This window comes from Oncorhynchus clarkii, chromosome 19, assembly GCF_045791955.1.
Source record: "Oncorhynchus clarkii lewisi isolate Uvic-CL-2024 chromosome 19, UVic_Ocla_1.0, whole genome shotgun sequence".
Lineage (NCBI taxonomy): Eukaryota > Metazoa > Chordata > Actinopteri > Salmoniformes > Salmonidae > Oncorhynchus > Oncorhynchus clarkii.
In genome coordinates, this window is record NC_092165.1 from 26,580,030 (window position 1) to 26,595,155 (window position 15,126).

The 15,126-nt window shown below is 42.9% G+C and overlaps 1 protein-coding gene across 1 annotated transcript in view; it reads right to left on the reverse strand.

Moving 5' to 3' along the window:
• Positions 1–15,126, reverse strand: part of LOC139374983 (nesprin-1-like) — a 141,092-nt gene that overhangs the window by 117,651 nt on the left and 8,315 nt on the right. Inside the window, exons 3-17 of the mRNA XM_071116288.1 lie at positions 14,790–14,885; positions 14,494–14,577; positions 13,355–13,447; positions 12,929–13,113; positions 12,475–12,671; positions 11,629–11,738; positions 9,524–9,631; positions 8,905–9,042; positions 7,864–8,028; positions 7,521–7,633; positions 7,105–7,273; positions 6,787–6,883; positions 6,029–6,231; positions 2,308–2,472; positions 1,899–2,051 (exon numbers count right to left, since the gene is read on the reverse strand). Coding sequence (XP_070972389.1) covers positions 1,899–2,051; positions 2,308–2,472; positions 6,029–6,231; positions 6,787–6,883; positions 7,105–7,273; positions 7,521–7,633; positions 7,864–8,028; positions 8,905–9,042; positions 9,524–9,631; positions 11,629–11,738; positions 12,475–12,671; positions 12,929–13,113; positions 13,355–13,447; positions 14,494–14,577; positions 14,790–14,885 — 2,076 coding nt within the window. The remainder of the gene's footprint in view (positions 1–1,898; positions 2,052–2,307; positions 2,473–6,028; positions 6,232–6,786; positions 6,884–7,104; positions 7,274–7,520; positions 7,634–7,863; positions 8,029–8,904; positions 9,043–9,523; positions 9,632–11,628; positions 11,739–12,474; positions 12,672–12,928; positions 13,114–13,354; positions 13,448–14,493; positions 14,578–14,789; positions 14,886–15,126) is intronic.

Genomic DNA, 15,126 nt, shown 5'->3' on the forward strand with positions numbered 1-15,126 from the left:
GTCACAAGACTCAGGGCTCCTTACTGTCCCTAGAATTTCTAAGCAAACGGCTGGAGGCAGACCTTTCTCCTATGGAGCACATTTTTTATGGAATGGTCTGCCTATCCATGTGAGAGATGCAGACTCAACCTTTATTGAAGACTCATCCCTTCAGTAGGTCCTATTATTGAGTGTAGTCTGAGCCAGGGGTGTGAAGGTGAACGGAAAGGCACTGGAGCAACGAACCGCCCTTGCTATCTCTGCCTGGCCGGTTCCTCTCTCTAAACTGGGATTCTCTGCCTCTAACCCTATTACGGGAGCTGAGTCACTGGCTTACTGGTGCTCTTCCACGCCGTCCCTAGGAGGGGTGCGTCACTTGAGTGGGTTGAGTCACTGACGTGATCTTCCTGTCCGGGTGGGCACCCCCCTCGTGTTCGTGCTGTGGGGGAGATCTTCGTGAGCTATACTCGGCCTTCTCTCAGGGTAGTAAGTTGGTGGTTGAAGATATCCCTCTAGGGGTGAGGGGGCTGTGCGTTGGCAAAGTGGGTGGGGTTATATCCTGCCTGTTTGGCCCTGTCCAGGGGGTATCATCAGACGAGGCCACAGTGTCTCCCAACCCCTCCTGTCTCAGCCTCCAGTATTTATGCTGCAATAGTTTGTGTCGGGGGGTAAGGTCAGTCTGTTATATAGTATTTCTCCTTTCTTATCCGGTGTCGTGTGTGAATTTAAGTACGCTCCCTCTAAATCTCTCTTTTTCTCTCCTCCTCTTTCTCCTTCTCGCTCTCTCTTTCTCTCTGAGGACCTAAACCCTAGGACCATTCCTCAGGACTACCTGGCCTGATGACGCCTTGCTGTCTCTAGTCCACTTGTCGTGCTGCTGCTCCATTTTCAACTGTTCTGCCTGCGGCTATGGAACCCTGACCTGTTTACCGGACGTGCTGCCTTGTCCCGGACCTGCTGTTTTGGACTCTCTCTCTACCGCACCTGCTGTCTCTAACACTGAATGATCGGCTATGAAAAGCCAACTGACATTTACTCCTGAGGTGCTGACCTGTTGCTCCCTCTACAACCACTGTGATTATTATTATCTGACCCTGCTGGTCATGCATGATACTGCCACCACCATGCTTCATGGTAGGAATGGTGTTAGACAGGTAAATTTTTGCCTTATGCTCTCAGTATTTCACATGCTTTTTTGCAAACTCCAGGCACACCTTTTTATCAGGAGTGACTTCCATTTTACCACTCTCCCATAAAGCCCAGATTGGTGAAGTGCTGTAGAGACTGTTGTCCTTCTGGCAGGTTCTCTCATGTCCGCCAAGGAACTCTGTACTTCTGTCAGAGGGGTCTTCGGGTTCTTGGTCACCTCCCTGACCAAAGTCTTTCTTGCCCAGTTGCTCAGTTTGATCGGATGGCCAGCAGAGTCTGGGTAGTTCCATATTTTTTTTATTTTCCAATGATGGAAACCACTGTGCTCTTGGAAACTTTCAACGCTCTAGAAATTGTTTTATAACCTTCCCCAGATATATACCTAATCATCTCGGAGATCTACGGACAGTTCTTTGGACATGGTATAGTTTCTGCTCTGACATGCACTGTCAGCTGTGGGACCTTGTATAGACAGGTGGGTTTCTTTCTAAATCATGTCCAAACAATTGAATTGGCCACAGGTGCTCCAATCAACTTGTAGTGACATCTCAAGGATGATCAAATTAAATTTCATGCACCTGAGCTCAATTTGGAGTTACATAGCAAAGGAATGTGAATACTTATGTAAATTACTTATTTCTGTATTCTGTATTTGATTTTCAATAAATTTGCCAAAATTTCTAAAAACATGTATTCACTTTGTCATTATTTTGAATAAGTCAAGGGGTTATAAATATTTTCTTAAGGCACTGTATGTACGTGATGGGTACCTCAACATCTTGAACGAATGTCCTGACATTCAGGAAGGACACTTGGACAGGGGCAGTCATCTTGTCATTGGTTGCATTCATGAAAGTTTTGAGAGTAGCGATAGAGTCCTGATAGTCCTGTTTCAACTTGTCCACCTCATCCGCTCTAGCATACTGCCATGGAAACAGTGAATACAATGAATGTCTTTATATTTTGAGCATTCAATGTGAACTTTGCTTATAAAGGCAATGCCAAGATCTTTTATGACACCTGAGTCTCACAGCCTAAATAATAGTGGTTAGCCCTGACACATGGTTAGCCCTGACACAAGTCTACAGCCATGTTTCATGGCCCAATCCAGAAGTATGCTTCTCAATAATCATAATCGTAGGTGCAGGAAAAATAGGAGATTTAAAATTTTTTTTTTACATGTTTGACTTTAACGAACAGCTCTCTCCACCTCCCATTGAGAAGAAGCAGCTGCTGCTTAAGGTCTCTGGAGACGGTCTCGTCGCATGTCTCGATCAGGAAGTTCCCTGCATCATTCATGTCCATGTGCTGCTGGATCCAGTGAGGAAGGTTCCGGAAGAAGTCCTAGGGTTGAAGAAGAAAGACAGAAACTCTACACAATTGATAGCAATAGCTGTGAGCATAGAATATACAACATTGAATTTGCTTTAAAGGGGCCAACAGACATAGATTTTGGCACAGCACTTCAAATGTAATGTTGACCCAAAAAGCATATACAGTACCTTCGGAAAGTATTGACTGCTTGACCTTTTCCACATTTTGTTACGTTACAGCCTTATTCTAAAATGGGTTAAATAAAGTAAAAATAAAAATAATCTACACACAATACCCCATATTGAGAATGTGAAAACAGGTTTTTAGAAATGTTTGCTAATTTATCAAATATAAAAAACAGAAATACCTTAATTACATAAGTATTCAGACCCTTTGCTATGAGACTCTAAATTGAGCTCCGGTGCATCCTGTTTCCATTGATCATCCTTGAGATGTTTCTACAACTTGATTGGAGTCCACCTGTGGTAAATTAAATTGATATGACATGATTTGGAAAGGCACACACCTGTCTATATAAGGTCCTACAGTTCATGTCAGAGCAAAAACCAAGCCATCAGGTCAAAGGAGATAGGATTGTATCGAGGCACAGATCTGGGGAAGGGTACCTGAAGCTTTGAAGGTCCGCAAGAACACAGTGTCCTCCATCATTCTTAAATGGAAGAAGTTTGGATCCACCAAGACTCTTCCTTACAGCTGGCCGCCTGGCCAAACTGAGTAATTGGGGGAGCAGAGCCTTGGTCAGGGAGGTGACCAAGAACCCGATGGTCACTCTGACTGAGCGACAGAGTTCCTCTGTGGAGATGAGAGTACCTTCCATAAAGGCAACCATCTCTGCAGCACTCCACCAATCAGGCCTTTATGGTAGCCAGATGGAAGCCACTTCTCAGTAAAAGGCACATGACAGCCCGCTTGGAGTTTGCCAAAAGGCACCTAAAGGAAAAGATTCTCAGGTCTGATGAAACCAAGATTGAACTCTTTGGCCTGAATGCCAAGCGTCACATCTGGAGGAAACCTACGGAGGAAACCTACGGTGAAGCATGGTGGTGGCAGCGTCATGCTGTGGGGATGTTTTTCAGCGGCAGGGAGACTAGTCAGGATTGAAGGAAAGATGAACGGAATAAAGTACAGAGAGATCCTTGATGAAAACCTGCTCCAGAGCACTCAGCAAAGGTTCACCTTCCAACAGGACAACAACCCTAACCACACAGCCAAGACAACGCAGGAGTGGCTTCGGGACAAGTCTCTGAATGTCCTTGAGTGGGCCAGCCAAAGCTCAAACTTGAACCCGATCAAACATCTCTGGAGAGACCTGAAAATAGCTGTGCATCGAAGCTCCCCATCCAACCTGACAGAGTTTGAGAGGATCTGCAGAGAAGAATGGGAGAAATTCCCCAAATACAGGTGTGCCAAGCTTGTAGCATCATACCCATGAAGACTCCAGGCTGTAACCGCAGTGAAAGGTGCTTCAACAAAGTACTGAGTAAAGGGTCTGAATACTTATTTAAATGTGACCCGTTTCAGGAAACTAGGCGTATGTATTGGGTCACTAAATCACAGGGGAGCGATTTGAACATAACACTTTTTTTTATCAAAAAGTGTTTTTTTGGGGCAGAAATGCCTTCTCGAACATGTAAACATTCATGTGCCTTAATAACAAACTTGTATGACATCTGTAAATACAAATAAAATTGTTAAATTATGAGCCTAGTTGGTTTAGCCACAGAAAAAGTGAGCAACCTTCCCGCTAGCCATTATTGGCTAAAATCATGAGTGAGCTGGCCATGCCGAGAGATGAATTTGAATTGGTCTGCCATATAGCAGTAATCCTGTCTAACACCGACTTATTTTTTTTTAAAAATCTGTAGTAAATCTGCATGAACCTAATGTCAATTTAAAGTGTACTGTTAGCTAGCTAACGTTAGCTGGCTGGCTTGCTAGCTAACGTTACGTGTATGCTCTCCACTTCTTGGAGGACCGAGTTTTGAAATCAGTGGAATTCGAGTATGACAGCTAAGGAGATGGAGAAAACACCTGCCTCTGGATTACATCTTCAAACTAAGGGCAAACATGGCATCCGACAGGAGATGCGTCCAACCATGATGCAAGATAGTCTAGCTAGCTACATTTTCAGATATTATACGTTTCTAACTTTAACATAAAGTATTTTCATTTCAAGTGTACTGTTAGCTAGCTTAAAAATGTTAGCTGGCTCGCTAACTAACGTTACGTGTATGATCTTATAATTTGTATCTCAAAGCCACTAGTTATAGCCTAATGTTAGTTAGCTAACATTGAATCTGGTTGGTTAGCTACCTGCAGATTCATGCAGGGTAGTAACGTCATGAGTTGGGATTATGGTTCATTGTTTACCTAGCTAGCTAGCAACATGTCTTAACAAAAGGCTCTCGTTTTAGTGTGCCAGAGCGCAGAATAACTGATGAATTTATGAACGCTCAACACCCATTGAATATGGCTGGTGTCAGTAAATGTAGGCAAAAAAGCATATGAAATTGTTGCCAACTGCACAGTTAAAGTCACAAACGCTCTGGATAACATGAAAACAGCCTAACCAGCTCTGCTAGGGCGAGAAAAATGGTCAGAGTGGGGTTTTCTCTCATTATGTGTCTGGGAGTAGCTAGCAAGCTAGCCAATGTTAGCCAGTTAGCTTGGGTGCATGACTGCCGTTGTGAGGTCAGAATGTTCGGCTCAACCCTACTCCTCGGCCAGAGCGTCCAGTGTGAGCTCTGAGCGCCAAACGATCTGGATTTACGTATGGACAATTTGAAAGCACAGTTGCAGTCACCAACGCTCTGGATAACATAACAGCCTAACCAGCTCTGCTAGGGCGAGTAATGTTCAGTGAGCTGTTCTCTCTCACTTAGATGTCTGGAAGTAGCTAGCAAGTTAGCTTGCATGCTTGACTGCTGTTGTTAGTATATTCGGATCACCCTTAAAGAGATGGGTGAGGCTAAAGCTTAAGAGAGTGTGAACGATGCTGAATGGTGTAGACAAAGAAGGGCTCTTAAATAGCAGTACCAAAACATTCAAAGGGCATTTTCTCAAATGTAAGTTTACAAGTTCATCAACTTTCAAAGCAAAATGACTTTCTCATTGTTCCTCAACTGTAGTGTTTGATATTCCATTGTGTAGCTCTGAGACTCTACTTTTATACAATGTAAAAAACACAATTTAAAATTTTGCTACATAAGACCGATTTGAGCCGGACGTGATATTTCAGTTTTTTTTTATTTTATACATTTGCAAAGAATTATTCAAACCTGTTTTCGATTTGTCATTATGGGGTATTGTGTGTAGATTGATGAGGTAAACATTTTTTTAAATAAACTTTAGAATAAGGCTGTAACGTAACAAAATGTTGAAAAAGTCAAGGGGTCTGAATACTTTCCAAATGCACTGTAAATCCAATAAGAAAAAGGGAATGGGAGGTAAAAATGTAAGCTGAGAGTATTTTTATTCCAAAACATCAATTGTTGTCATGGAATAAAGATACTCTTAGCTTAAATGTTTCCCTTTTTGCCTGCCACCCACCCAGCCTCATGCTCACCCGTTTTTTGTTCTCTGACTGGTTGAGCATCTGCTCTGCGTCCTCCAGCCAGGCCTGCAGTCCAGCCACCGTGCTGCTGTACTTCTCCCAGTTAGAGATGACCTCCTCCAGCATGCTCCTCACGCTACGCACCTCCACCGACAGGTTCCTCCACTGGGCCGACGTGTCCGACAGGAACTTACCCACCCCCTCCGCTTCCTCAACTGAAAGAAAACATCATGGAGTCAGTTCTCTCTTCATCATGACATACGATTTTTCAGTGGTTAATTGGGTCACGTACCAACCCATTACTCAAGATCTTATTAATAGAGCCTAGTACAGAGACGTTTCAAGGCTGTTGGATAAGCCAAGCAAGTCAAGACAGCAAGGTATTTGCATTTGCAGTGTTTCACATTCCAAGACCTACTGTGACTATTGTTACTGTATCATGCAAAGAGTAATTGTGTTACAGGAAATGATCTTTGTGGAAGAATATAGAGTAGTCAGTTCGTAAACAGCCAGGCGCAGTGAGATTCTATCAGATTTCTTGTATTTTTTGTTAGACCAGTGAACCACTAGTGCACAGCAAATCAAAGGCTAGTGTGGTCACCATGTTACCTATTGTATATCAATACCAAATGAATCTAGACTTACCTTTCCTACTGATCTTAATGCCTAGAATATGAAATCAACAGTTAGCATATTTAGCCCTCTCTGACAGACAACATTCAATCAAAGCACATCTGAGGTAAACACACACAAAAGAAAAACCACCCTACCTGAACCATCAGACTTGATGTAGACATCTGCAGCTTGCCTGAGTGCCTTAAATGTTGTCTCATACTGTTCAAAGAACTTGTGTCCATCAATGAAGGACTGTTGGGAATGATGGTGAGATAAGCATGGAATTATCATGAGGATAGGATTGGAACAATATCCATTGAAAATTAGCTTGGTGGTTCCAGATCTGTTTGTGCTGTCTTACCAACTCCCATAGTCATTTTCATGGCAAACATGAGGTTGGCTAAACAACACAAATGGATCTAGACCACCAGGCTACCACAAACCAGTAACAACTAATGGAAAGGCCAACTCACAATGTAGCTCTGCAGCAGTAGTTCCACGGAGTCACGGCGGCCATATTTGATGATCCAGGACTTCAGCTTGGACTCAGCCAGGATGAGAAACGCCATCAGACGGTACTTCATCTCCCAGAATTCCAGTTTGATCAGGTGGGCATGAGATGATGTGGACACATAGTTGAACCTGTTTGACAAAATAGAAAATCCATATTAACATTCTTATCAAATTGATCAATATCAGTCTTATTTAAGTAATGTCATATTGTCCCTGATCTGTTAGTGTTTTCTTGTCAACTCATGGGTTGACAACGACCGTAGGAGTTGGCAAGAAAGCACAAACAGATCAGGGATCAGGCTAATATTGTCCAGAGACATCCATAGATGTGTTACAGTATTAACACTAATGTAGAGATGACTGAAGGATGACTAACCGCTCGGCCATGTCTTGGAGCTGTTCAGAGGGGACAGGGACCCCGTTCACAGATCTGTCTCTGTGGATCTGCTGGAACGTCTGCTGGTGGGATTCCAAGTTCTTCAGTACCTCCTAAAAACACATATCCACATACATGCACGCTAAAATAAAAAAACTTGTTGAATCATTTCGACTAGACACTGGTGCAACATCCAAAACATCATTGTGACTTTGTCATCTTTTCTTATATGACCAACAAAACCAAGAATTTTGAGATTTGCTGTAATTTCGCACAACGCCTATCCAAGGATCGTTTTACAACAGTACATGTATATATTATGAGATTTGCTCTTGCAGAAAACCTTGTGCTGCTCCAGCTTCCTGTGGATCACGTTGGCTGTCTCTTCATGGGCTTGTTGGATGGGAATCTCCTCTCTCAAGGCGATCTCAGCTCGATGCAGCCAGGCTCCGATCACCCCCAGTGGGCCAGGCAACGACTTATCCAGATGGATGTGCCAGTCCAGGAGCTAGTATAGGCAAATATTACATGTCCAAAGACTTTGAGCAGGTGCTTGATAACAAAAAAATGTAAAGTCTGCAAAATGTGGCAAAAACTGCGATCTATGCTCCCATGTGGTTTGTTAGTGATATTGTTTCGACCACTCGGCTATTCATCAAGTTTCAGTCCAGGAGCTGGAACGGCCACCCATTACAGCCAGAACAATCAGTACAATCGAGGCATTAGCATGAACCATGCTGTTTAAAAAGCAGGTGGTGATTAAAAAGGTTTCCACATGTTCTCAAGCATCTACTCCAGTGGATGGCCACAGTGCTGTGCTACTCCAGTCCACAGTCCATATAGGCTGGGGACACTCTATCAAGTGAACAAAACCCTTTCTGTTCCCCTCGCTCCAAAACTCGCATGCCCTCTTAATGAGCGCTCCTTCGAAAGCTTGCGCCTCACTGAACACTCATTCAGTTTATTATGATAGCTATCTGGGCTCACATTCTGCAATGCAAGTCTCAGTCTAACTAATAAACACAGGGCAAATGAAAATGAGTTGGCGGACAAAAATAACAATTTCTCAATGACAAAGGTTACAGTCTATTTATAATGGTCTCTGTGGGCCGGTTTCCCAGACAGAGATAAAGCCTAGTCCTGGACTAAAAAGCTATTTCAATGGAGATCCTCCATATAGTACGCTCTCTAATCCATAACTACAGTGGACTTGATCTGTGTCCGTGAAATCGGCCCTTTTGAGTCTGGCCCATAGATTGTGTGTAGTCTTGGGCTGGTTGTGCAGTAGCCTGGTGGACTATCTTTGTAAATAAAGAGTTGACTGAAGCAATATGGGATCAGGCTAGTTGTCCAGGGGTCCATAGACAGCAATACACTGACTCACCCTGATAGAGACACGTTCCCACGCTTGTTTGACCAGGGCCTGGTCTACAGACAGCTTCCCATCCCTGTGCACCGGCTGCAGCAGAGGCTCTGTCTGTTTCTTCTTTATCTCATACTGCACACGGAAACTCTTGAAGCCCTGGAGCAAAGTAGAAACACGAGTATTAGAGGTGTTACATTCACATTGAGTATATGACACACAGGAACGTAGAGCTCAGTCAAATATGGGCCTGTTCTTAATAGTCTTTCCTTGATTTTTAGTGCCCTCTTCCCACATCCTTTTTTAAAACGTCAGCGAGGACATGAAGATACAAGAAATTGATGAAGAATTATTGAGAAAGAGTCATGGTGTTTACGACGTTCTGTCTCTTCCCTCTACACGTAGTATGATGTACGTTACCTCGTGACCTGGAACTAAATATACCATAACATTAGCCAGCTACATACGTAGCATGAGATTTGGTTCCAATCACCTGGTACTTGTCGGTCAGGTGGCCCTCTGCCCCCTAGTCACCTGGTACTAACCTTGGACTTGTCTGTCAAGTTGCCCTCTGCGCTGTTGGCTTGGTACTAACCTCGTACTTCTCGGTCAGGTTGCCCTCTGGTCACTTGGTACTAACCTGGTACTTGTCTGTCAGGTTGCCCTCTGCCCCCTGGACTCGCAGCACGTCCCTCTCCAGTTGATCCAGCCACACCTTCAGCTCTCTCAGAATCTTACGCTCTTCTCTCTGGGAAGTCAGTTAACACACGGCATTCAGATGACACATAATATTCAGGTAATACAATGCACCATTATTCTTCCTCTCTCAACCCGAACAGAATTCTCAACAAACTACATACAGTGAAACCACTCCTACCAAAACCTTCCAAATAGATTTCCAGTACCACAGCAAGCACAATAAGATTCAAAGCAAAATAGGAATCCCTGATGAATCTATGTATTCAGTGACAACATACCTCAAGCATTTGCTCTATATCTTGAGGACCATACTATCCAGGAAAGAAGGCCACACGAAGAGATGCAAACAAACAGACAGCACAGAAAGGCATTAGTGGCAGCGAGAGAGAGAGAGAGAGAGAGAGAGAGCAAAATCAAAGCGAAGCCGTGACAAACATAAGGAAGAGGAAATATAGCACACTGCAGGCAGACACTACACTACACGGGCATGGATGGACTTACCCGTAGGTTTGGGATAGAGAGTGCAAAACTTGGAAAGTAGCGAAGAAGCAGCTTCAAATGCAACAGGAAAGATAACGTAAGATGGAGTGAGAGCGTGACGGAGAGATGGAGTGAGTGAATGACGTAATGCACAATGAGGAAAGTAAGATGATTGCCGAGTTCATGCAATGACAAATTGTTTTTATGTATCTTTTTTTCATAAAAGCTGTCGTTGGTGTAATGGGAAATATGGTTAGCAACAAGCATTAGCATACTGAAAACACAAATACAATAGCAGATACAACAATACAATAACAGAGTACATAAAGCATTACAACAATGAGGGTGCCAGTATTAGTTAGCCACTTGATATTAAATATACTGTAGCTGGGTAAACTAGAACAATTATACTGAAAACGCAAATACAATAGAAGACAAAAGAAAACAAAAGCAGCGAAAAGTACTTATGGGAGAGGGGGTTCTAATCCTGGATGCTGATTGGTTCAAACGGAATTCCAGCCGGTGTCTATTCCACAAGTTACCACCGGCTAAATCTATGATGTTAAAATGCCTATTTACTCTGTTCCATCTGACTGCGCAATCCACTGTCTCATCAGCTCAGTCAGGCAATTTTTATACTAGATCTACCCTGTAAAAAGCATCTAGACTTGACCTCCTATTTCTTTAAGACGAGCATTTGGTTTTCAACAGCGGAGATTTGTAATAACCTTGCTGTCTCTCTGACATTTGAAACATTGTTTCAATATTAAAATTCGATCTCCAGCTGTCCTATGGTAATGAACATGTCGGCAGTCAGGACAAGACAGACAGTCGAAATCAGCCAGTCGAAATCATGAATTACCATAATTTTTGTGGATATATACAAAGAAATGTCAATAGAAAAACAAGAAATGCAGCTAGTTTGCTGTCATTCCAGCTTTAGTTTGAAGTGATTGTGTTAGCTGTGTAGTTGGCTATCTCTTCTGAACAATGGTCTGGCGAGAGAGACAATGCTCTATGCCAGACGAAATCTCACATCATAAGGTCATTGTTATGGATGTATCCAAAGAAAGATCCCCAGTTGGCTAGCCAGCAAGCAAGGGATAAGGACGTTGCCAGCCATCATGGCAACGAAACATTTAGAACGAACAACTGGGTCATGTCCATAGATTTAGAACAAAAATACTTAACGACAGGGTCTCGTCTCTGGCAACCAAACCTTGGGTAGCAACCCTAGATTTGTGTTGGGACTATATCTTGTGGAAGGATTAAATAGTATTAATTAATAAATTCATCCAAATAACTATTTTAATGAAAATATGTCAATCATTATTTGAATATGTTGGTAACCCATTGTATAAAAGTGATAATACCCTCGAAGCCGGTGTTTGGAGGATATATTGGCACGGTTTGCCGGCCCGAGACGAACAAAACCCGTGCCAATATATCCTCCAAACACTGGCTTCTCAGGCATTATCACTTAAATAAAGCATTACAACACAACACTGAGTTTGCCCATGCCAATACAGTACTTGACTCAGGACTACAGTGAATATAGCTTGGTACCTCATCTTCCTGTCCATCTGTCTCGGAGTGGTGGGGGTTGGGGTAGTGCTTGAGGAACTGAGCAACATATGTCATGATGGACTTCTCATCCGGTTTATCTAAATCCACATCTGCAGAAGAAGAGAGCGAGAGAGAGAGTCTGGCGTGAAAGTAGTAAATAATAAAACAATGACATTAGTGGTATCCATCAAGCAAACTACAGTATGTCAATTAAGTATGATTGATGTGTGTATAGGTCTATATGCCACTTTCGATTAGCCGTATGTAAACTGTGGTCATTTAAAATGTATATATAGAGTAAAATACAGGCCGGGCAGGAACATCATTTCTATAACAAATATGACACAGTAAAAACAGGGAACACATTTGTGCCCTGAAGGAGACTACATTTTGTGTTTCCTCTGACACACTGACATCTAATTATAAATGTCTCCTGTCATCTTTATCGCTGACCTGATCTCTGAGAAAACGAGGGCCATGATAAACACAGACGTTTATTGAGGTTCGTAATGAAGCCTCAGGGCTCAGGAGTCTGAATCTCTCCTGAAGTGACTGCTGCTGAGCTGCTGTCTGCATTATTATCTCCAGACAGACGTATCAACAACACTTTGAAGGAACGAAACACCCATAAATAAACCTCGCACAATCTTCAATGAAAACTTTAAAAGAGTATTCCATAAAGTTCTGTTGGAATTGCATAGTTTTTGCATCATGGAAGACAGAGGTGGAGATCCTTTGTTGCTGCCCTATGTACCAGCCGGAGCTGGGGATGAGTGAGGGAGTGTACGCTTATTTTGACAAAGCAATCTTTTATTTTTCATTAAATAGAAGAGGAGAGGTAGTAACCTTCTGGATCCAGCAGGCGTGGGATGCCCAGCTCGTTCTCGGCCAATGAGAAGGCTTCCTCCAGATTCTCTTTGTTGCTCCTCCTCCTCACCACCTCCATGTCCACCAGGTCTGGGCGGATGGCATGGACCACTGAGTGGAACGCCACCCCGCTCCGCCAACTAGCACCAAAGTCCTTCACTTCCATGCCCTGACGCCTTGGGACAAACAGAAGTATATGTTTACAGCGGGCCGGTGGCAGAGCACTCTTGAAATGATAACTCAAATTATGATACAGACAGTTCGGGTGATACAGACAGCTCTGTTTCCTATACTCTTGGCTGACGTGGAGAAAATGGTAGAGAAAATGATGTTGAACTGGTCTTAATTTAGTTGTAATGACATAATTTCAACCCGTTTTGCCCGCTGGAGCACTGGTTAGAAAAGCTGGCCAAATATATAATGGCATACGTACTTGGCGGCGGTGCACTGCACCCATCTGAGCAGGGCCCTCTTGGCGTTGCCCTGGAACTTCTTAGGCACTACCTTCCTCTTCATAGGGGGACTGCCCGTCTCTGAGTTACTGGCCATGCTGTCCATTGAGGAGGTACTGCTGGACAGGGCTGCCAGGGCTGGTAGGTTACTGGTCAACTCCTCGATCTGACAGAGGGTCAGCAATTAGAGCAAACATGCTGTGAGTAACCATAGCAACATCAAATAACTGTATGTAGATTAGAATAGATTAGATTAAAAAAGTGCATTAAAGTGTCACTTCTCGATATAACAGGTAAAAACAACACTGAAGACCACTCACGGAGAGTTGTGAGACATTGTTAACATTCACAGACAGTCATATTACAACATGTAAGTGTCAAACTGACCAGATACAACAACACATTACCTGGAAGTAGAGAATGACGGTCCATATCAACCCCAGGACAATGGATGGTCGACCGTCTGCGATGTCAGTGGCATGAATGTTGACTAGCTTGATCTGTTGGGAAAGAAAACCCCAATTGAACTGCAATTCACAACTTGTCATGAAATGAAATGTCTGGGAAATACATGTACTCATACATAGGTACATTCTGAAACAATGTTTAACAAATAAAGGCATTGTTGAGTGAGTGGGCCATTGGCATAGTAATGACAATGTTATGTTTCTTCTTTCACAGCCATCAAAATCAGCTCTCTGATGCAACAACATGATATTTGGAAGAGCGGAAGCAGGTGAGGCAGAAACAGCCAAGCTCAACAAAGGAAAAACATAAAAGCTGTAGAGTACTCAATTTGGCAGGACAGTAACAATAAAGCCAATGGAGTGAATATCCCTGTAACAAACTTTGGATGAGCAAACTAGTTGACATTAAGGTTGCTGCATATTTACATTCGTCTTTTTGTAGGATTTGTTTTGATGATGTGACTATTTCACAAAGGTTGGAGAAAGGAGAGGGCAGGAAAGATTTGACTCCAAAGTTTCAAAATGCATACAAAATGCATGACAACCAGAAAGCACCTGGTTGATGGCACTACAATAGTCAAGATGCACAAAGAGGAAAAGAATGGCTCAATCAAAGAATAGCTAGGAATAGACACCGTGAATTAAACAAAAGGAATGCATACAGTATATGAACACAGTGTGTTTTACAGGCAGCCACTGACCGGGGATCCTCGGTACACAGACTGAGGTCAGAGGTCAGGCATGGTGAGAGAAGGTCACAGTAAGATACAGGCCTCAAAGCAATACTGACTGAGAGAGGATGTACCATCCATATGGCCTTGCATAGATACATATTTCCATGCATTGCCTCCATTTATCTATCTTTGTTCATAAACACTATGATACAATGTCGTATTTTCAAACCACTAGCATTAAACAGAGATGAATATTCTTTTCACAAGCCTTGGCCAAATGTTTTGAATAAAACCCTTAGAAGATACGTGACATTGCGAATGGGCCCTTAGGTTTACATGTTAAACTCGAGCTATGACAAAATACTCAGGGAAAATACTGTGTAGTTACTCTGAGGGCGTGCTTACCTTCCTGCCTTCGAGGAACCTGAGGGCGGTGCCGATGTTGGACACCCAGTGGATCCTCTTCAGCTGGCGGCCCTGCTCACATGGCTGGGGAGAGAGGAGGGTAAATTCAAGTAAAGTTTAAGTGAATTTTCCATATGGAGTACTGTAAATACACAAAATCTTACCAGAGCGCTCACATTAAATACAGCAAGAAGGTTCAATACAATATTATGGTAATTAAATGCGACTGAGCTCTGTAGCATGAACAGAATAATCCAGCATTACCAATGACTGTATATATTAAGAGCAGTGCTTACTAGTCTCTGTCCAGACAGCACCTCCAACAGAGCCAGAAGTTTCACCCCATCTTTGATGTCCTCGAAGAGGTCGATGACCTCTAGGGGTGGTTTATGCTAGGGAAGAGAAGATTTAACAGTGAAACTAATACATTAATTAATTGGTATTGTGTAGGCTATACTGTTACAAATTATAGACCACCTATTGTTTAAAACTTCTTAGGGCTGCAATCCCGTTAACGGGATGATATGACAACAGCCAGTGAAAGTGCAGGGCACCAAATTCAAAACAACAGAAATCTAATAATTAAAATTCCTCAAACATACATGTATCTTATACCGTTTTAAAGGTAATCTT